This window comes from Balaenoptera borealis (assembly GCF_965194805.1).
Source record: "Balaenoptera borealis genome assembly, chromosome: 13".
Taxonomy (NCBI): Eukaryota; Metazoa; Chordata; class Mammalia; order Artiodactyla; family Balaenopteridae; genus Balaenoptera; species Balaenoptera borealis.
Genome location: NC_138870.1, coordinates 49229654 through 49252831, shown reverse-complemented (window position 1 = coordinate 49252831; position 23178 = coordinate 49229654). Strand labels below are relative to the sequence as shown.

The window sequence follows — 23178 nt, the reverse complement described above, 5'->3', positions numbered from 1 at the left end:
CTAAAATGTTTTGCTTTGCCCCACTCCCACCATTCCCCAGCCTTGCCAAGAGTCAGACAGACTGAGAGAAAGGAATAGTAAATATTATCCTTAACTGATGTTATAAGTAAATGACAGCCAAATGATGAAATGAAATCCCAGATGTTGTATACATGTTTAGGGTCTTAAAGAAGCATGGGCGTGAGGTTGTGGGAGAATACAGTTTTCAGCTCCCACTTGAATAAATTTAAGCGCGAGGTCTTATGCTGTGCGAACCCTAATTTCATGTCGGAGATTAAAAACATAACTTGTCATTTCAGAGACGCCATCATTTTTGCGGCCCCTGTTAGATCGAACTGTAACCAAGGGGGAAACGGCCGTCCTGCAGTGCATCGCGGGCGGGAGCCCTCCTCCCAGATTGAACTGGACCAAGGATGACAGCCCTTTGGTGGTCACTGAAAGGCACTTTTTTGCAGCAGGCAACCAGCTGCTAATCATCGTGGACTCTGATGTCAGGGACGCCGGGAAGTACACATGTGAAATGTCGAACACTCTGGGCACCGAGAGAGGCCACGTGCGCCTCAGCGTGATCCCCACCCCCACCTGCGACTCCCCTCAGCTGACCGCCTCCTCACTGGACGATGATGGGTGGGCCACCATGGGCATCGTGATCATCGCGGTGGTTTGCTGTGTGGTGGGCACGTCGCTCGTGTGGGTGGTCGTCATATACCACACACGGCGGAGGAACGAAGATTGCAGCATCACCAACACAGGTGTGTCGACAGAAGCCTGGCACAGGGTGCAGGAGTCGTGTGTGTGCTTATGGTCCCGCCGTGATTTCCTTCTGAGTGCGCGTCTCACAGTCTCAGGCCGTGTCACGAGGGTGACTCATTTGTTTCAAGCTGCAGAACTACGGTTAGCTAAAAATAACACCCTGGCCCAAAATGAAGCTGATGGTTAAAGATGAGTGCTTTCTGTCAAGACCTCATCAGAATATCCTGTTGGCTATGAGAGACGGTCCAAATCACAGCGTAAACCAGTCTGACCCTGTCACAAGCTGGTGATGGGGGACCAGGAACAGCCCTTCAGTCATGAGGCTTACACTCCGCCGTCATTTTTCATTTTGTCATGTGTGAGCATGTGTGCATGTATGTGTACAGGCATCTAGGGAAGATTCTAGTTATTGGTGGGAGAGGGACTTTGACTTATATGTGCAAAACTCCTACATCAGTGAATAATATTAAGTTGGGAATATGGCAGAAATCAAGCTTAATTCAAAACCTTAGATATGCTCTCATGAAAATTACCTTTACCTTTGTCAGCATTTGTTGTTTTTGAAATTTGGGAGGAATATCCGACAGGCCATAAAGTAGAAAGTCAGCTCAGGCGCCCCAGAGCAGCAGAGCCCTGGTTTGCCTTACATCAAGATGGTTTTGCAATAGTCGATTGATTTGATTTGCACCGAAAACCAAACAGAACGTACCATTCATAAGGGAAGCCCGTGTGGCATTTACGATCATTCTTGGTCAATGGAATGCTGTTGTTTGATTCCAGATGAGACCAACTTGCCGGCTGACACCCCGAGTTATTTGTCATCTCAGGGAACATTAGCTGACAGACAGGATGGGTACATCTCCTCAGAAAGTGGAAGCCACCACCAGTTCGTCACTTCTTCAGGAGGCGGATTTTTCTTACCACAACACGGCAGTAATGGTACGTGTTTAAAATGAACGTGGGCTGTAGTTGTTTTGAAATAACCCAATGGAAGGTTCAAATATAATATTAATTTTCACAAGAAATTGATACCCCCATATATGGAGGGCCCTGGCCCAAAATCACTAGCAAAGCTGAAATTAGATAGTTATGCCCTTCTCTTAAATACTAGAAAAATCTTTGTTTCTAGCAATAACAGAAGACAAGTAGGTTAAATAAAATTTAATTCCTCCAGGCGATGTAATACTTCCTTTACGTTGTAAATGTTCTTTGGCCCTGAATGTTCTTCTTACTTAAATGACATTAACTGGTTTCATGTGTGGTCTTAAAAAGTCAAAGGATTTAAAATCATTCTGTTAGAGACATCTAATACTGACTCTCACTTTAAGAACTGTATTGTTTGAAGAATAATAAGGAGGCAGCGTAATACAAGGGCATCAGCTTGGTTCAAGACTCACTTCTGACACTCCCTGTGTGACCTTGGGCAGCTATAATCCTTCCCTATTAAGTTGTTGTGAACTTTAAATACAATGATAACGGAAAATGACACGTATTAAGGGCTCAGTAACTAGCAGCCAGTGACATTATTCTCAAACATCTTACCATCTTTTCCCACAAACATTGACTGAATATCTGCTCTGTGATGGACTCCGTAGTTGGGAGGGAAGAATATTTGTTTTCAGTTTCACAGTTTAGTCAGTGGTGAGACAAAAAATTCCACAAATAATTACAAAGTGCTTGGCAAGGCAGTGATAGAGGGCATAGAGATAGAAGATTTGAGCAAAAAAGCTGTAGTCCCTGTTAGACTCATTTGGCTACAAAGAGCAGAGGCCCAAGCTCATTCAGCTGGAGCAGGGTTTACTGAAAAGATGCTTACAAAAGTCTAAAGGGACAGAACTGGAGCATAGTAGTGCCATGTCGCCTGGATGCTGGGGCTGGAGATTGGTCCCCCCTCAGAGCAGCCCTAGAGGCCACTAGCATTACTGAGTCACATTCTGCACGCTTGCTTCTTGCTGAGACCACCACCCACCCTCCAGCTGCCCAGTTCTTGCTGCCCAGGCACATGGTCCATCGTGGCATCTCTCACCCTCATGACGTCTCTTGTCCTTCAGCTGCTGTGTCCACTACTAACCAGCATGTCATTTCTGGATCATTTAGCTCAGATACTCATGGATACGTTTTTTTTTGTTTGTTTGTTTGTTTGTTTTTTTGGCCGGGCTCATCTTTGAGCTGGCCATTAAGAGGTCATTGGTTAAATGCCAATGCCTTATCCTGGTCATCAGTGACTTTCTGGAGGAAGCAGGCAGTGCTGGTGGCATCATGTGGTTCAGACCATGGCTGCTTCAGCTGCAGTGTCCGTACACAGATCAGTGTCTCTTGGAAACTAGGTGGGGCCAGCAATGAGGTTAGCTCCAGTTCAATGGTTAATCAAGTCCTCCTTTAGTAAGATATCACACATTTACTCAGTTACTAATCCATAGGCATCAATAAATTTTGAAAAAACTCTACCATAAATTTCTGCAGTGTTTCCTTTGTATAATAGTCTATCTAAACTTTTCATCTATAAATATGGAAAATGTCAAAAGTGGAGAGAGACTGTTGAATGGTACTTGAACAAAATTGGTTCAGTGACTAAGATGTGGTTTTTAAAGGGACATGCCACATTGACAACAGCAGTGAAGCCGATGTGGAAGCTGCCACAGACCCGTTCCTTTGTCCCTTTTTGGGACCCTCAGGCCCTGTGTATTTGAAGGGGAGTGTGTATGGCTCAGATCCTTTTGAAGCCTATCATACAGGTATGTGGTTTTCTTATCTGAGTTCCGTTTCCTGGAGAGACCTCCAGAAGCATTAACTCTGTCTCCTGATATTGTCCCCAAATTTAAAAGGTTGTGGTCCTGACCCAAGAACAGCTTTAATGGAACACTATGAGCCCAGTTACATAAAGAAGAAGGAGGGCTACCCGTGTCCTCATCCTTCAGAAGAATCCTGCGAGCAGAGTGTCAGTGATACAGGGTGGCCTTCCCATGTGAGGAAGTTACTCAGCTCTTCTTACTCTCAACACGAAGGACCTGGAATGAACAACTTATGTCTGAACAAGTCTTCGGCAGATTTTAGTCCAAGTCCAGAGCCAGCATCGGTTACTCTGAGTAAATCTTTCATGGGTAAGTTTATTAAATTATTAGACACCTTGACTCAGGACCCACATTCCAAGTTGCATGCGGGAGAGCCATGAGAGCTTTGAATGCCAGAGTGGTGAAAAATAGTTTTTGGTGTTGTTTTTTGGTTTGTTTTTCTTTTTAATGATGCTGCCGTGACATCGTATTAGTTAGTATCTTTGTTTCTAAAAGCAAAGGCAGATGTGGGGATTTTACTTGATTATGTATTTAATCCAGCGCTAAGCCTTAGGAACTTTCTGGGCAACTCTGTGTGTGGCATCATCTAGAAGACAAGAGTTTTGGAAGTGACTTAGGAGTGCAGTTTGTCAGTCATGTGGAAAAAGTGGTTTTGGGCTACAACAGCCTTTGGGGTGGAGTTGTGTGCACAGCATGGCTGTGGTTTGGGATGTCTGGTGGCTTATAACTGAACTCACAGTCAGAGGGCAGCCGGCGTCCTACCTGGCAGCAGCTGCTCATCAGCCAAGCTGGACCACCTCCTGCGAAGGAGGCTGTCAGAGCCCTAAAGCCCTCGGTAGTGCTGGTGGACACTGGCTGGCGCTGAGGTTCATTTGTGGATTTTTCAGTCTAGTGCATGGGGACGATGGGATGGAAGAACTGAGATCATCTTTTCACTGCATGGAAATATGGAAAAATGAACCACAACTTTTTTTTTTTTTTTTAAATAGAATTTTAAAATATTTTACCCAGCTTTTAAGAAATTTCATGTTTTGTCCTGGTATAATTTTTCATATTCCTTTTTGAAAAAATGAAAATAATATCTTTTACATGACTGAGGCAAGAATTTGAGTCAATGGAATAATAATTTGCTACTAAGGAAGAAAGGGCAAGACATACGGGTTGTTCTGAGAGAAATGTGCTATACTCAGGAACAGTTGACTTGTACGTTACTATCCAGATGCGCTTTGTGGAGAATTGGGGACTCTCGATTAATACAGCTAGGACTCGGGAGAACTTCTATTGGGGGACTTCATTGCTCCATGATGAATGTTACTATAAGTCCTGAGACGTGGTGAAGAAGGGCTGCTTGTATTCAGTGGATGTGTGTATAAGAGGGGCACACGTGCCCTCAGCTCCATTCTGTAAGGTCTTTCTCCATAGCACAGATATACAACCATACACCTGAGTCCCATAATGTGGACTTGTAGAACGTCCGTGGGGTACTCACATTCATGGGGGAAGATGCTCCTTCATTTGAAATGCATTTTGTTGATTGCTCCAAAAGGCCCCAATGTGCTCAAGGGGGTTCTTTCTTTCAGGAACATTTGGAAAGCCGCTGAGAAGACCTCACCTGGATGCCTTTTCAAGCTCTGGACAGTCATCAGATTGTCAGCCAAGAACCTTTCACTTGAAAGCTCGTTCTTCCCCGAACTTGGACTGTGAGTCCGAGGAAGATGGGAAAGAAAGGACAGATTTTCAGCAAGAAAATCACACGTGTACCTATAAACAGACCTTAGAAAACCACAGGACTTCAAATTTTCAGTCTTATGACTTGGACACATAGACTGAATGGGACCAAGGAAGAGTTCTAACATACTACCTCAAGTGGACTTTTATTTAAAAGAGAGAGAATCCTATGTTTTTAAGTGGAGCTATGAATTTTAAAAGGATAAAATGTCTTATTTATACCGATGGACCAAAATTACAAAAAGTTATAAAAATTTTATACTGGGAGTAACTTTCATATAAGAATACCTTTTAAAACTATTTTACTATTTTATAACTTTGCTTTATGCAGAAAATATCTTATGTAAATTAATGGTATAAATCCATGACTATTTTATGTATTTTTATAATGCCAGATTCCTTTTTATTGAAAATGAGTACTAAAGCATTTTAAACAATAACTGTCTTGTACGTTTTTTTAATAGAGGCCACTTCATTTTATTTTGCACATTACATTTAATAAATGTGTCATTTTGATCCCAAGCCCCATCTAAACAAGAACAATCTTTATTGTTTTCAACACGTTTTAGGCTTAATGATTTCATATTATCATGTCTCACGTTGGTGAAAATTACATTCAGCACGTTAAAATATGAGCAAATGATCGTTCTTCGTACCTCCCAGGGTGGTTGTAATATAGACTCAAACCAGATCAGTGTATGTGAAAGCACATTGTAAATGAGTGCTACAGAGATCTGAGGTACATTAATTTATTTCTAACTCTACAAACGAAAAGATGTGTTGTCGTAGTCCAGTGTACTGTAGTACAACCACCATTGCTGAAATCACTGCTCACGCCACGTTTCCTTAATTATAATAATGCTTTATGTCGTCTAATGCTTTGTGCTTTTCCAAATAGTTTCACATCCACCATCCCTTTAATTATAACAAGAGTGGTTTATTGCGCCTTTCTATTGTTAAAATGTCTAGAGCAGATGTGGTGTTCATCCTCTGTTCCAGGTTATAATGGGACGCTGGTGGAGTTCTTTGCTGTGCTTGGTTTTCTGCTGAATGAGCGGTTCTTACAGAAAAGGTACTCTTAAGCTATTCTGCAACATTCTTGAAGAATTAAAATATTTTCCTAATTTGGTCACCACAACTCTACTTGTTAAAAACTGAGTACCAAATCTGTTACTTAAACGTATACAATTATTTAAAATACTTGTTTTAAGCAGTATTTAGCTGAAAATATCATTACATGACTGGCCTATATACACATATAAAAAAGAATATAGTCATTTCCAAAATTAAGTGACATAGTTTGAAGTAATTGCATGAACAAACATTAAGTTTAATAATTCAGATGGTGAAACTGTTTTTTTTCCCTTAGTAAATCCTTGAAATTAGCATTGAAGAAGTTAATGTAGTACATTAAACTTTAAAATCTACTAACCTGTTGAAGGTGTGAATTTATGTCATTGTCAGTTCTTTGAACTAAATTAAAAGCATGTATTAGAAAAGCAGATTCTTCTCAGAGGGTATGTTGGGGGTAAAATTTTCCTATTTAGTGAGTTTAGAGCTTTGTTGTTTGTGAGCCAGCAGCCTGGAACCCAGATTGCAGTAAGATTTTCCTCCTTTAATTTAAGACACCAGAGTCCAAGACAGAAAGTTGATCCTTCCTGGGACCACCAGTGACTAAGAGCGGAGAAGCGATTTTGTACGGTTTGGCTTTATCATATTGCCAGATCTTCCAAATCGTGTTAATTTGTCTTCATTATTGCCAGATGTGATCCAGGCATCGATAAGGGGTCTACGCAAGGATTATGAACTTCTTTTAAAGGATTTAATTTTTCCAGACTTAAGCACAAAGGTTTAAATCATTAACACCTAAAATTCAAAAGTTAGATTCACTCTACGTTAACATGATTTTTCTTTTACTCTTCTTGTGTGCTGAAACTTATGGGTGACATATAATCTTAGCTGTCTGGAGAAACAGCGGGAGCTTAATTTCTCTTTGACATTTGCAGGAAAAGAATATCTATAATTTTGAGACTCCATATTGAATTAACAAAGTGAATCTAGTAGGTTAAGATATCCTAAAATAACATAGACTTAATTAAAAATGTAGATAAATATCAAATCACTTGGCTTATTTATGAGAAGGAATGCTTAAAATTTTCAGTTTGATCTTTCTGTGCTTTCTGGTACAAGACTATTCTTTTTTTTTCTTTTTTTTATTATTTATTTATTATGTTTATTTTTGGCTGTGTTGGGTCTTCGTTTCTGTGTGAGGGCTTTCTCCAGTTGCGGCGAGTGGGAGCCACTCTTCATCGCGGTGCGCGGGCCTCTCACTATCGCGGCCTCTCTTGTTGCGGAGCACAGGCTCCAGACGCGCAGGCTCAGTAGTTGTGGCTCACGGGCCCAGTTGCTCTGCGGCATGTGGGATCTTCCCAGACCAGGGCTCGAACCCGTGTCCCCTGCATTGGCAGGCAGATTCTCAACCACTGCGCCACCAGGGAAGCCCCAAGACTATTCTTTTACAGTGTATCTTAATAGATGTTCACACAACTTTTGTATATTTTCTCTCAGTTGCACTATTGACACTAAATGATGGGATAGTTACTGTGTATAATCTTATCTGTTTTTTTAAGATATTGGGGAATAAATATTCCTTAATTGTGGTAGGCAACATTTCATAAAAATTAAATTTCTGTGTAACATCACCATTTATTTTCAGTTAGAAAATAACCAAGAAAGAAAGAAGACCAAAAAAAGAAAGAAACCAAAAGTTGTTTCTCAGAGTAAAGCCAATGGTAGGTACCATTTTAAAAACTTCACAGAAAAAGGAAGGGATGATTTGGTGTTTGTACACACTTGAGGAGTTTTAGTCCTCTTGATTTAATGTGATAGGAAGTACTTTTTATAACCAGTATTACAATAGATGTGCTACCCTGGTATTTTTCAAAGAGAATGAGAACCAAATGTCATTGCAAAATGCCTGCTCTGTCTCTCCTGCTCTTGGAATCTGCAGTGACTGGACTTGTGTAATGGGATAATTTAGAACTCACTATTTTTTAAGACAGCATTCTTTTAACACATTGAATAACACAATGTCCTGCCAAAGAAGCTATTAAAGTCTTCAGAGAGGTGTACGGTTTCTTCATGAATTGAATAGCTTCAATATTCCAGAAATATCTCATTACTGGAACTTATCATTTCTGTGGGACATTTCTTAAACTAACGTATAGAGAGTACTGAACAGTCTCAAGAGGTTGCAGATTTGACCTGAAATGGCTCAGAGGTACTTTAGTAGGTATTTTCTTTTAGAAGAGGATTTGCCCACAATATTTATACTGAATTATCCCAATATATTTGGGGCCATTTGGTTTTTGGTTTTTGTTTTGTTTTGAGAAATCTGATACTGGTAGGGTGTCTTTTATTTATTTATTTATTTTTATAAATTTATTTATTTATTTATTTTTGGGTGTGTTGGGTCTTCGTTTCTGCGCGAGGGCTTTCTCTAGTTGCAGCGAGCGGGGCCCACTCTTCATCGCGGTGCGCGGACCTTTCACTGTCGCGGCCTCTCTTGTTGCGGAGCACAGGCTCCAGACGCGCCGGCTCAGTAGTTGTGGCTCACGGGCTTAGTTGCTCCGCGGCATGTGGGATCTTCCCAGACCAGGGTTCGAACCCGTGTCCCCTGCATTGGCAGGCAGATTCTCAACCACTGCACCACCAGGGAAGCCCAGGGTGTCTTTTAATAAAGATGTTCGATTTTACCTGAGGCATACAATGAAGATAAAACATATATAAAAGTCTATTATAGATTGAAAGGTATACAGTTTATTGAATACATTCTTACCATTGCAAAAATTTCAAGTTCTTTTCCCATTTGTATTCTATTTAGTATCAAGGATCTGAATTCTGTATCCTGAATTCCATATCCTCCCATACAATGATTGATACCTATGAACACAGAAATTATATCTACTATTCACCTGTAGCTTTTTATTAGAATTATTTTTTTAATTAAAGAATTTTTAAGAATACATTTTAAAGCATAAGGCAAAGCAATCCACGACTGTTACAATTTCATTCTTGGATTTCTTCTACAATTATTTTTTTCTTCTGTCTTTATTGGGTTTCATGGTTGACTTGGCCTTTAAAGAACAAGTTTAACTTTTTTCTTCAATCATGTTTGAATATAACGCCTAATTCCTTCATTGTTTGGCAATACATTAAGAGTGTTGTCATTGTTTTGGTGGTTATTGTGATATCTCTGCATATGGCTCTTTTCCCCCACTCATTACAGAGTGGGAGAAAAATAATAGTACAGAGTAAAACTACATATAATAGATATACATCCACACTTTTTAACGTATCATCTAGAGCTATCTCTTTTAAAAAAAATGTTTTAATTGAAGTATAGTTGACTTACAATGTTGTGTTTCAGGTGTACAGCAAAGTGATTCGGTTATACATATATGTGTTTATGTACACATATATATATTCTTTTTCAGATTCTTTTCCCATATAGGTTATTACAAAATATTGAGTATAGTTCCCTGTGCTATACAGTAGGTCCTTGTTGGTTATCTATTTTATTTATAATAGTTGTGTATATGTTAATCCTAAACGCCTAATTTCTCCCCCCCAGCCCCCCACATATGGCTTTATTTTGACCTATCTACGGCTCAGAGTTGGAATTTGGTAACAACACACCATCAGTTGTCAAACTTTTTTATGTATTTATTTTGCATAGGTGATGTGAAATGATTAAAATGATCCTTGTCCCAATTACCGGTGGGACAGGAAACAGGTTCATAAATAAATTCTTATCATTCAATGTGTTAAATGCTATGGGTTAGTAGGGAGCCTGTCACTGGCACCGATTTTGTCTTAATTCTAACTGAACTACCTCGATGTGTTACATGCACTCACTCATCATGTCCTAGAACAAGCTGATTACCTGGTTTTTCCACCTGCGTCCCAAAACGATTCCAGATCTGGCACTCCCGTTTTTGTTTAATCATCAGTCATCACCATTCCTGTTGTTTTGCACCTGAATTTTCTCAAAGCTGTTTATATCTTCCCTCTTATCCCATTGCCATAGCCAACTTCAGACCCTTATCTGTCTCTTGCCGTGGTGTCTTCTTGTCCCTTGTTTCTCTCTCTCTGTTTCACTGTTACCAGAATTATGTTTCTAAAATAGATCTAAATGCGTCACTTTTCTGTTTAAAACCTCCGATGGCTAAACTTTCAATCTAGTTACAGTGTATAAGACCTTTTACACACTGATCCCAGCCCACCCTTCAAACCATGTCCCCTCCCCACCCCCCAACTCCCAGCATTTGTACACACAGTACCTGTGACCAGCCCCTATGCCCCTCTGTGGCTTTATTTTGACATATGTACAGCTCAGAGTTGGAATTTGGTAACAATACTGTCAGTTGTCCCTGTGCATATTTTATCTTTGGTTCAACATTTTTTGAGTGACTACTACGCTAGGCGCTGTCTTAGATACTTGAGCTGGAATACCATTAAAACAAATATTCTTCCCCCAATAAAGCTCCTAGACAGATGACAGAATTACTACCCTGAAATGTTTTTTCTCTTATCTGGCAGAATCCAGCTCCTTTTTCAAAACCAAGCCTTTCCTTTTACCCCAAGCACAGCAACTTCTTCCCTTAGGACTTCCTATGAACCATCGTGAGAAAAACCACAGGGAAGCTGTTAATTACAGAGCCAGCTGTGATGTCATTGTACAAGAAATACTAAGAACAGTTAACTTGTATGTCAATAGGACATTTTCTAGGAAGAAATAAAGTAAGTTAAGAGATCAGTGGATTTTTTTTTTTAAAAATCACCAGATGTTTTGGTCTATCACTCATCAGGAAAATCAACTCACATTCAGTCTATTAAAGATCTACTAAAGGTAAACAGGTGGCTAGGTGTGTCATAATAAAAGATATTAATATGATCAATTAATTAGTGGATGTGATTTACCTTTCTTATGACACAGCTGATCACTACTCAAAAAAACAATAAAAATAGTGCTGTTGCCCACACAGCATAGTTCCTTTGAGTGGCCTTATAATTCACATATGTTACATGGATGCTAATATCTAAGAAACTCTACGCTAATAATAATAACAGCAGTGTAGGAAAAGAAAAGCCATTAAATCTGTGCAAAAACTTGTGATCAAAAGTTAGAATTTTCTCCATAATATTTAAAATTTATAGTTATACATGTATAATTTAAAAATTTTATTATTGACATTTATTTTTTTTAATCTGAAAATGACTAGCCCCTAGACCTCCCCTTATTTTCCTCATTGAACCATAATTATAATTGAAGCAATAGTTTTCAGGCATTATGCATTAGGCATCACAGGGCAGTGTGATGCCTAAGAAAAGGAAAACAAATGAGGTGAGCCCCACGATACCAGGTGAGACCCAGGTACTAGGCTGTAGCACAGGAGGAAAATGGAGCCAGCCATCTATCTGAGTCAAGGGGGCAGAGCTGGGAGTCTGGGAAGGCCAAGGCCACTAGGGCACTACGAAAGAGAGAACTGCACAGATAGAGAATCCCAGAGATCTGCAGAGGGTCCCCCTCGAGTCTTTGGCTGAGTACCAATCAGAACCTGCACGTAAGGAAACTACCAAAGACCAGGGAAAGAGGAACCTGTAAAAGGATTAGAAAGAACAATTCTCAGCGCTCCCAGAGGGGCCCACCAACCAGAGTGGAAAACCTCATGGTTCAAACGGGCAACAGAGAGAGTACTAAGGACATTGCCTCAGCAGTGGGGCAAAATTAAGCCTGGGCTGAAGACTGCTCTTGTTCGACCTAAAAAAGCTTCAAAAGCAAGCCTTGAAAGGATCAACCTGTTTTCAAGTAACTTAGCTGTCTTTCAGAACAAAGCTCAAGAATATTTATAGGAATTCAGAAATATCCAGCACTCAACATGGTCAAATTCACACTATTTGATATACAATAAAACATTACCAGGCATGGAAAGAAGCAGGAAAACATGACTCGTAATAAAGGGGAAAAATCCATGGCTAGAAACATATCTAGAAATGACACAGATAATAAAATTAGTAGATAGGATGTTTAAAAACTCATTGTAACTATATTCCATATATAAATAACATATTTAACCTTGTTATAGAAGAAAAGACTGTTTTTACATATTCAATGGATGCAATAGAAGAAGGGTTTGTTTCTCCTAGGAGAGGTCAGAGATTTTCCAGAGGAGGGCATATTTGAGCTGAGTCTAAAGGGATGGGTAAGAAGTGGCAAAAAAGAGATTGGAATTCCAGGCTCTGGAAACTAACCAATATCAAAGAGAGGTGCAGGTATAAGGCTATTCAGGGACCAGTGAGTGGCCTTGGGTTAAAGAGAATGTGATTTATGTGGGGGGGACTAATGAGATGTAACTGAAAAGAGAAGTTGCCACCCCTCCATCTTAATCTCTTTGCCCTCAACCTATGGTTATATGAGTCCTATAAAGCAATATTCATCTTTCCTTAACCTCACCTCTAGGTAATCCTCTCTCTTATTTTTCCTCAAACTTCTCAAAAGCATAATTCCTTTTCAACTTGGGAGTTAGGAATTTGCTCAAATTTAATTGAATTTGCTTTTGCCCAGATCACCAAAAGAGCTCATCAATATTCCTTATTGACCGGACTGATAACATTGTTGCATGCTCCCTCCTTTCCGAATCTCTACATTCTTCTAGTTCTACTGGTGTTTTGCTGATCATTTTTTTCTTGTTCTCCTTCACTGAAGCTTCTTCCGTGACCCACTCCTTAAAAAGCAATGCTGCTCAGGGCTTAACCTGATTGGAGTGCCTAACGTCCATCTATTTATTCTACACCAACTTAATTTTTTATTTGCTTGGTGTAGTCTTCTCCAATACTGTCATTTTCAATCTTTCTGTGCAATTTTTAAAGTACAATTTTACTTATTTGAGGTACCTAAAGTAATCAAGTTCATAGAAGCAGTAAGTAGAATAGTGATTACCATGGGCGGGGGGAGGGGGACAAGGGGAGTCGTTTAATAGGTATAGAGTTTCAGATTTACAAGATGGAAAAATTCTGGAGATCCGTTTCACAACAATGTGAATACACTTAACACTACTGAACATGTACCTGAAATTTTTCCCTACATGGTGTTCTTTAGTTTTTTGTTTTTGTTTTTGTTTTTTTTTATTGGAGTATAATTGCTTTACAATGTTTGTTAGTTTCTGCTGTACAATGAAGTGAATCAACTATATGTATACCTATATCCCCTCCCTCTTGGACCTCCTTCCCACCCAACCCCTACCCCACCCATCTAGGTCATCACAGAGCACCGAGCTGAGCTTCCTGTGCAATACAGCAGGTTCCCACTAGCTATCTATTTTACACATGGTAGTGTATATATGTCAATCCTGATCTCCCAATTCGTCCCACCCTCCCCTTCCACCCCTGTGTCCACATGTCCGTTCTCTACGTCTATGTCTCTTTTCCTGCCCTGCAAATAGGTTCATCTGTACCATTTTCCTAGATTCCACGTATATGCGTTAATATACGATATTTGTTTTTCTCTTTCTGGCTTACTTCACTCTGTATGACAGACTCCAGTCACTGTGGTGTTCTTTAGTTTTTAATAGAGGCGTTCAAGCTGTTATCATTTCAGATCACTACTATATTTGGAATTATTTCTGCCATTTTATTTTGTTCTGTTTCCCATCCTTTTTCTTTGCTTTCTTCATTTCTCCCCTTCCTGACTTCTATTACATTACTGAAATTTTCCTTGTTTACTTTCCTTTCCTCTATTTTTTTTTTTTATTTTTTAGGAAGTTACCACTAAAATTTTGACATGTATTTCTCTCTCTCTCTTTTTCTGTCTCTTCCTTCTTTTTTCCTAACAAAAGGTGAAACTTTTCTGTCCTTCTCTCAAACCAGGTAATAACTTAAACACATTTTTCCTACACACTGAGTTCCCACCACGTCCTACTACCCCCACCATCGCTACTGACATTTCTGGAATTTTTTTGCATAAAGTATAGATTGCCCAACATATTTTACCATCCCTTTAATCATTTTTGTTTTCATATTTAATTTCATTAAGTTTGGTTCACTTTTTTTATGATGAACTATATTATTTGGGAATTCTTTTAACCTGTTGAAAGCTACATTTTCATGGCTTTTGTGGGTCTAAAGATATCTTCATATTGTCCTCACTCTTGAATTATGGTTTAGCTTAGTGTAAATCGTTAAATTGATGGTAGTTGTTCCTTAACATTTCAAAAATATTACTCCATTGTCTTCCAGTATCATTTGTTGAAATCAGTTCTAAGTGTAATTGTCTTTCTTTTTGCTGCTAATTCATCTTTTCTCTCTGGTAGCTTTTAATACTTTTCACTTTATCTTTCATGCTTTTCAATTTCACAGGCATGGGTCTAGATGTGGGTTTATTTTTATTTAACATACTGGACACTAAGGATGTACTTTTAATCTGAAAATGCATGTCCTCAATTCTGAAAAATTAATTTCTAGAAAACTGCTTATCTGTCTTTCTGTTTGTTTTTGAATTCTCAAATTTCTTTAAGATGTGTTTTGAAACCTCAAATAATCTTTCGCATTTTTCATTTACTCTCCTCTGTGTTCTTTCTAGGAACGAGCTCAGTAGTATCTGAATCCTCTAATTCTTTAATGACATTCTAGAAGGTTCTCTTTTTTAAAGTCAAGGACTCTATACATGATTGCTGGCTGTTTCTGTTTTTAGTCATTTCTTCTTGAGTTATATCTGCTAGTTTGTGTTTCACAATTTTTTTTCTGGGTCTTACATTTTTGTGTCTCTGAGAATCTTAAAACAAAATGATTTCGGAATCATGTATAGATTGTTCCATTATTTTTATTTTTTCAAGACTGACACAGTCTTCCACTTGTAGATCTTGTTGGCTATCTCTTTTAGTGTTAGTTTTAATTGTGTGCTTTGGGATTTTTTTGTTTGCAGGTTTATAATTCTTCTTTGCTTCTTTAAGGACCGCTTTCCTTCTGTAGTCATCTTACAATTGCCTTGGGGCCCTGCTGGACCCCTAGTCCAGAAGGAAGTTTTATATTAGAAGCTAAACATGATCTGGGGCACTTTTCAGATTCAGTCACAAGAGCTGGCCGGCAGCTTGGGGTAAGTCCAGCCTGTCTCCTTCAAACACTACAAGTGAACAGATTGACAAATGCCTTAGGCCTGGTCAGTGGTCACTGATTTTTCTACAGCATTTCACAGGTAGAGACCCTGTCCCCATGTCCAGTTTCATGCAGTGAGCCTGGCTTCATTCCCTTTGACACCTGGGAAACTTTTGACTCTTGGTCAAACTTCTGGTTCTATCTGCTAGTTTTCTGATTTAAAGCTTAATAGAACCATGACTTTAGCCTTTGTTACTGCTGTGTGTTGCTATTTTTTTGTTACTTGAGTTGGTCCATAGATATTTTCATGTCATTTTTGAGAGTCACTATGTCATATATGTGTGTGTGCACACACACACACACACACACAAATATATATTATATACATATATATATATATATATATGTATATATATATATATATAAAATCACCATACATACATAGGTGTTTATACTTGCTGGGTGAAGATTGAAGCAAGAAATCATGTCATCCTGACCAGGAAAAAGATCCTCTAACTGAAATTGAAAGTGATTCTGAGGGAGAAACTGAAGAAGATACCAAAGTTCTAGCTTCTGTGATTAGATGGATGGTAGCACTGTTAACCAAGATACAGAACATGGTAAGGTTGGAGAGAGAGGGGAATGAATTTTATTTTACACAATTTGAAGAACTTATTAGCAAAGCAAGTGAAAATTTCAGGAGGCTGTTAGGAAGAGAACATACAGCTCAGGAGAGTGAAAAATGCTCCTGATGGAGGGATGTGAATCATTATCACGTAAGTTAGTCTAAACCCTGAGAAGTTATGAGACCAAGAAAGTTTGTAGGGTGAGTAGATAAGAGCCAAAAGTATAGGGGACAAATCAATGAAGTGAAATTAGCGATGAAGCCTGGAAAGAGTTTTCAGAAAGGTAAAAGAAAAATAAAGAATAAAAAGGAGACTTAAAATGTATTAATTGCCTAGTATTCATTCATTTATTTAACAAACACGTATTGAGCACTTTTTATATGTCAAGCATTATTCCACTTGCAGGGAATACAAGGACAAACAAAATAGGGGCTTCCCTGGTGGCGCAGTGGTTAGGAATCCGCCTGCCAATGCAGGGGACACGGGTTCGTGCCCCGGTCCGGGAAGATCCCACATGCTGTGGAGCGGCTAGGCCCGTGAGCCACAACTACTGAGCCTGCGCGTCTGGAGCCTGTGCTCCTCAACAAGAGAGGCCGCGATAGTGAGAGGCCCGCGCACGGCGATGAAGAGTGGCCCCCACTTGCCGCAACTGGAGAAAGCTCTTGCACAGAAACGAAGACCCAACACAGCCAAAATTAAATTAATTAATTAATTAATTTAAAAAAATAAATAAATGGAAGTTGCTGCCTTCACTGAACTTAATGTGGAGGAGAGACAATAAGCAAAATGAGTTAAATACATAGTATGTTACACAGTGACAAATGCTAAAAAGAAAAATGAAACAAAGAAATGGGTTTAGAGGTATCAGGGATGGGGCTAAAAATTTTATATGGGGTGGCCAAAGAAAATTCACTATCATTTGAGTGGTCTTAAAAAAGTGAGGGATCCACACATTTAGGTCACCGCAGAGCACTGAGTAGAGTTCCCTGTGCTCTATAGTAGGTTCTCACCAGTTATCTATTTTATACATAACTGATTCACTTTGCTGTACAGTAGAAACTAATACAACATTGTAAAGCAACTATACTCCAATTAAAAAAAAAAGTGAGGGATCCAGCCACATTGATATCAGGGGGCAGAGCAGTCCACACAGAGTGGAAAAACTGCAAGTGCAAGGGTGTTGAAGCAGGAGCATTCAACTGGGGTAGGGGTGGAGGGGACAAGGGAGAAAAGAGTAGGAGATGCTGCCGGAGAGGTAACACAGGGGTCAGATCATGGGGCCGTAGGGGCCATTGCAAGGATTTTGGCCTTTTCTCAGTGCAGCAGGCATAGACCTTGAAGGGCTTTGATCTGAGGAAAGACTTCTATGTTAACAGGTTCATCTCATGGCTGTGTTGACAATAGACTAAAGAGGGCACATTGGAAGTAAAGAGACTAATGATGTGACCATTTTATTAATCCAGGCAAGATGTGATAGTCCTTTGGGCTAAAGTTATAGTTGTGAAGGTAGTGAGGATTATATTGTTTATATATTTTGAATCTAGAGTCAACAGGATTACTGATGGGTTGGATGTGAGGTGTGAGAGAAAAAGTGAAATCAAGGATGACCATAAGGGCTCTGGTCTGAGCAACTGAGGGATGGAGTTGTCTTATCTCAGATGGGGAAGACTGTGGGAAGATCAGGTTAGAGAATATCAGCTCGGGTTTGGACAGATCCATGAATTCTTAGTGACATCCAAGTGGAAATGTCAAGTTGGTAGTTGAAAATGAGTCTTGGATGGCTTTACAAATTCAGGAATCATTAGCATAAAGATGGTATTTAAAGCCTTTGGACCAAATCAGCTCACCTAGGGAACGAGCGTAGCCAGAGAAGGAGTCCAAGGCTGAGCTCTGGGTTTCTCCAACAATGAGGACTGGGAGATGAGGAAAATCCATCTACACTGACTGAGAAGCCAGTAGTTAAGGAGGAGAGAAACAAGCAAAGACAGTGTCTTAGGAAGCCAAGCAGAAAAAAAAAAAGTGTGTCAAGGAGAAGGGAATAGTTGACCATGTCAAATCTGCTAATTCAGATCAAGAAGGAGCAGGACCGAGAATTTATCATTGGATTTAACAATGTGGAGATCGTTTGTGACCTTGACAGTGACCTGTTTTGGTGGAGTCATGGGTGTGAAAACTTGATTAGAGTGGGTTCAAGGGAGAGTGGAAAGAAAGAATTTAGATACAGAAAGTATAAATGATTATTTCAAGATGTTCTACTGTAAAAGAAAAGAGAAATAGGGCACCCGCTGCAAGAGAAAAGCCAGGCAAAGAGAGGTTTTTTTGTTTGTTTGATTTTGTTTTATAAGATGGTCAGTAAAATCCTGGTATGTTTTTAGGCTAATGAGAAAAATCTAGTGGAGAATTAATAATTGCTAATACATGAGAAAGAGAGGGAGAGAGAGAGAGAATTTTAGGACCAGAGTTTAGTGTACCAGTGGGCCACCTTAATCATGAAACCATGAGCGTGGGTGACATCCACCCTGGTGTCAGGAGAGAAAGTGGACCATGTGGACGCTGATACTGGAGGGTGGGTACATGTGGTGATGGGAGATAGTGGGAGTTCTCTTCTGTCAGTAATATCTTCTAACTTCTCAGTGAACAAGGAGTTGGCTGAGATTGAAATAAAGGAGGAATGTTAGAGACTGATTTGATCTCAGCAGAATAGGAGAGTGATGTAACTCAGACAATGCACTTCCACCAACACAACGCTTTCTAAGAACCTGAAGAGATGGCTCATAAACTCTGGATTCCTCTTGGCCACATTTTAAAGCTTCATGAATGACAGGATAAGCTAACTCTTTAATGATGTAATTGTTGTATGATTAAATTACTAATTTGTGACCAGTTTAATCCATATTGGTAACCATGGTCAAATTATGTATCTACCTTTCCATAATCAAGAAGTCTCAACAACTTTCTGAGGGGCAAGTTGGAAAGAAATGTATGAATGAAACCTACCTAACATTTTAGGATTCACATTTCAATTTATTTTCAGGGAGGCCATATTTTTGGAATTTGGGGGGAGCATTCACTATTGAATGAGAGATAAGTGTGTGAAGGGAGTGAGAATAAGAGAGAAACTTCCTATACAAACAAATTAGATCAAACCTCATCAGTGCTTTGTATTTATTTTTGGAACAAGCATTGAGACTATTATATTACAAATAAAACAAGTGTTTATAATTGAATGAGACACGTCAGTTTAGTGGTGAAGTCCCAGATTCAGGAGTCAGACATCCCTGCTCTAACTCCAATTACCTAAGATGTGAATTATTTAATATCTCCAAACCTCAGTTTCCCTATATGCCATTGGGTGATAACACCTACTTTCTAGAGTTTCTGTGAAGATTATAAGTTATACAAAAGAATATGGTTCCAAGCACCTGGGTTAAATAAAGATAGCTACTATTATTATTTATTTTACTCTTACTCTATTACTGAATAACATAGAGCAAATAGGAAACCTGGTTTCATTTCTGCCAGTGAAAATCTTGGACAAATTCTTTGTTATGGGGGGAAAAAAAAAGGCCTTCTCGTATACTTATCTCACTCTGAAATTGTAGATGTAAATGAAAAGCTATATCTTTGAGGACAGAGATTTGGGTTCTCCATTTGACCTGAAACTATACTTTGAGTGTTTCTGGGAACTATTTTTTATTTCCTCACTTTTAAAATATGGTTCATAAAATGAGTAAAGTATTTGTCACAAGGATGTTGTGGAGATCAGGGAAATGACATACCTGAAAGCACTCAGACTACGGTGCCCTAGACACGGCTGAGTGTAAAGGGCCCAGGACCCCACGGTTGAAAATGGATTCCATGTTCTTATTGTGTTTGAGCTGATAGTTTTTGAAGGATGTTGAGGCAGATCCTTTCATTGCTCTTGGGATCAGCAGTAAGCCTGCACTGAAGAAGAGGACCCAGATTTGACTATGAAAAGCTTTCTTCAACTGCAGTGGTCTAAAGGATGTTGTAGAATCACCTGTCTTCTGTTCTTCAGAACAGCAAAGTGACCTGCTCTCTAGAAGGTTTCAGCCCCGTTTCAACATGAAGGAAGAAATATGAGAAAATGATCTCTATACATTTTTTTCCTTAAGCTATACAGAATTTATACAGTGATGGGGAGAGTGGAGTGGGCTGCAGATAATTCAGCAAAAGTTCACTGAGTAGTTTGTGAATAGAAATGTGCTGTTATATTCTGTTGGTGAAGGAAAGGCATGTTTTTAAGGAGACAATGCTGAATAAGATGAAGGGACAGATTCCTGTCCATCGCCACCGCTGCCTCAGTGTGGTCCCTGACAATGGCAGAGACAGTGACTGCAAGCCAAAGGGAGAAGTGATTGATTCTGACTGGCAACCATCTGGCAAGATTTCCCAGTGGTGGTCACATCGGAGGTGAGTCTTGAAGAATAAAGCGCTTTATTTTCCCTAAAGTAAATTAATTAGAACTTTGAAAAACAATATAGAAGTTTACAAAGAATAAAAGTGGACTGTAATACACTCCCCAGAGAACTAATTGTTACCATTTAGGTGTAAATCCTGTAGCTATCTTCTGTGTGTATGCATACATATTTCCAAAATGCCCACTTTAACATTCTGGGGCACAAATTCTTTTACTGTGTATCAACTTAAATACTATGTATCTTTTACTGTGTGTATCAATCCGATTTTGAGTACCTATCTTCCCGGCAATATTTATGTCTCTGTTGCTTGGCTTCTGGAATCCCACCCTTGCCCTCCACCACCATACTCTAAGAGATTATTTCTAATTACCATTACTTTGCAAACGGAAGTCACATTGTAGCCACATCATGCTGTGACGCAGATGAGCTATGATTCGGGCACACAGTGACCCAGGTACATGGTGATCATCGTGTAACTAGTGGCCAAGGCATGCTAGATACTCTGACTCAAGTACATGGAGACAGAGGCCCACAATAACCAAGGGCTGCTGAGCCCCATCCACATAGATACCTGCATGAGAAAGAAAGCTGTGACCAAGATATCATACGACCAAAGCACATTGGTGCCATTACAAAGATATACCATGACAGAGGAGCTCTGTGCCAACATGCTGGGACCAAGTCGTAGGGGGACCAAGGAGCACTGTGACCCAGTCATGGTGTGGCCCAGGTACATTCTGACCAAGATGTGCCAGGTCTAAGGAGTCTGTAACTGAAGCAAGTTGTGATCAAAGTAAATGGTACCCCAGGAGCCCTGTGACCGAGGCATGCTCTGAACAAAGTGTACCCAGTGTAACCCAGGCACATGGGGATCAAGGAACACTGTAACCCAGGTCTACTGTGGCCCAGGAGTTCTATGACCCAGGCACACTGTGCCCCTGGCCTGCCACCAGGACCCCGTTGACCAGCCAGTAGTTCTCTGGGAGCAGCAGAAAGAGGCCCCTTCCCTAGAATTACTCTCAGCTGTGGCCACCCCACAGCCAGAGGCCCAGGTAAACCTAAGTAACTCCTTTCCTTCATCATAGAGCTCACAGCCTCCACACTCACACCATGCCTATCTCCTCTCATCCCCCACCCCTGCCATACACATCTTGCAGAAGCTTCAGGATGGCACTGTGTAAATCGTTGCAAACCTCACATACCAACAGAGTCTAGGCACATAACCTAAATGTGTGATGGAGCCAGATAGGATACATTAGGGAGTGGCAGGGACTGTGGTGTCCATTAAGGATGCCAACAGCTAAAATCATGCTGTCCAAGACACTCTGGGGGCTCCACTCTTTGGGAGCTCTTGTATAAACCATTTATGCCCAAGAACCAAATGTTGCAGTGAACGGAATGCCGTTGGCATTCTCACTGCCATGCCCTTTGGCTGATTTCTCCAGTTTCTCTCAACTTGGACCTAACCTCAGGCCAGGTGTTTCTAAATGAGTAATATAGATTTATGTTTCTAATCCAGGAAGAGTGGAATCTAAGTATAAAAAAGAGCTATTAAAGCTAACTACTCTTTTTTTTATAAATGAAGGCTGTCAGACGAAAACATTCTGAAGGAGTTTCTTGGTTTCTTTATCCTCACCCCTCAGGGAAAAATGAAGCCCACCTTTTAGGACCAGGTGTTCTTTTCAATTAAGTGATAGCATGGCAGGGAGAGACTAAGCTCAATCAACTGTTCACAAAGTCATAAAAGTTTATACTGGTTTTGTTAACATCTGTAATTTTAAACATTTCGCGTAAAAATAAAAGTCAGAAAAACATGGTGTCTATGTTCAATTTTGTTTGCAAACCTCTCCTGTCCACAGGAAACTTGGGAACTGGGTAGTCTGAAGTGGACCCAGGCTCCCCCCGACCCTCACTCCACCTCATTCCTACAGATGCTAATATAAATCAATTAGGGGCTGACACAGCAATTGGCTGCCTGACAAATGTTCCATAATAATACAGCTCAAGAGAATGTGGAATTTCTGATGTGCTGGTTATAACACTTCCAATATAGCTGTAAATTCCATGCCATGTCAGCACAGGTGGAAAGCTGAGTAATAAATAAAATGTTTCCCCAATTCCTAAAGAGCTCCCTAGATGATTAACCAAAGCAAGTTGTGATTTAATTCAACCACTTAAACTTCATCAAATTCAGACCAAAAAAGGCGGGGTGGGGAGGAAAGGGAGGGGAAGAGGAGACTGTGGTGTAGAGAATAGAGGGGAGGAAGAAAGGAAAAGAACACCGCCGGCCAAGTACTAAAATGAGGGAGGCTGCGCCGGCGGAAACAATAATGAGAGGACTCATTATTTGGAAAACAGTAAAAGAAAAGACCATGGCTAGACGTATGCTCAGTTCCATGGGAGTAATTAAAGGAGGCACACTACTTCTCCCCTTCCGTGGACCACAGCATGCCATGAATTCGGTGACTTGAATTTTCCACTGTGTTTTAATGGCTAATGATGGACACATACACGATTCATGTGGTTCTACCTGACCCCTCTTCCACTTTGAGAAGCCTCATGGATTTAAGCCCATCATCTTATCTGAGTGGAGGATGGAGGGAGAATGGTAGTTCTCACAAGTTTTCTCTGTGAACCTTCCCAAGGGTAGGTACTTCTTTTAGTATTCTCCATTGCTTTTAGCAT

At 40.0% G+C, this 23178-nt stretch overlaps 1 protein-coding gene and 1 long non-coding RNA gene across 8 annotated transcripts in view; both read left to right on the top strand.

The window, feature by feature from the left end:
- Nucleotides 1–23178, top strand: part of LOC309609599 — a 387652-nt gene that overhangs the window by 117601 nt on the left and 246873 nt on the right. The window lies entirely within an intron of this gene.
- The window catches only part of LRIG3 (leucine rich repeats and immunoglobulin like domains 3), an 83008-nt gene that overhangs the window by 40274 nt on the left and 19556 nt on the right, over nucleotides 1–23178 (top strand). The window contains exons 15-19 of one of the 7 annotated variants that reach the window (XM_082351196.1): nucleotides 300–752; nucleotides 1534–1692; nucleotides 3345–3488; nucleotides 3579–3854; nucleotides 6273–6345. In XM_082351196.1, coding sequence (XP_082207322.1) covers nucleotides 300–752; nucleotides 1534–1692; nucleotides 3345–3488; nucleotides 3579–3854; nucleotides 6273–6345 — 1105 coding nt within the window. The other 6 variants (XM_082351199.1, XM_082351198.1, XM_082351194.1 and 3 more) reach the window with 6 other exon arrangements.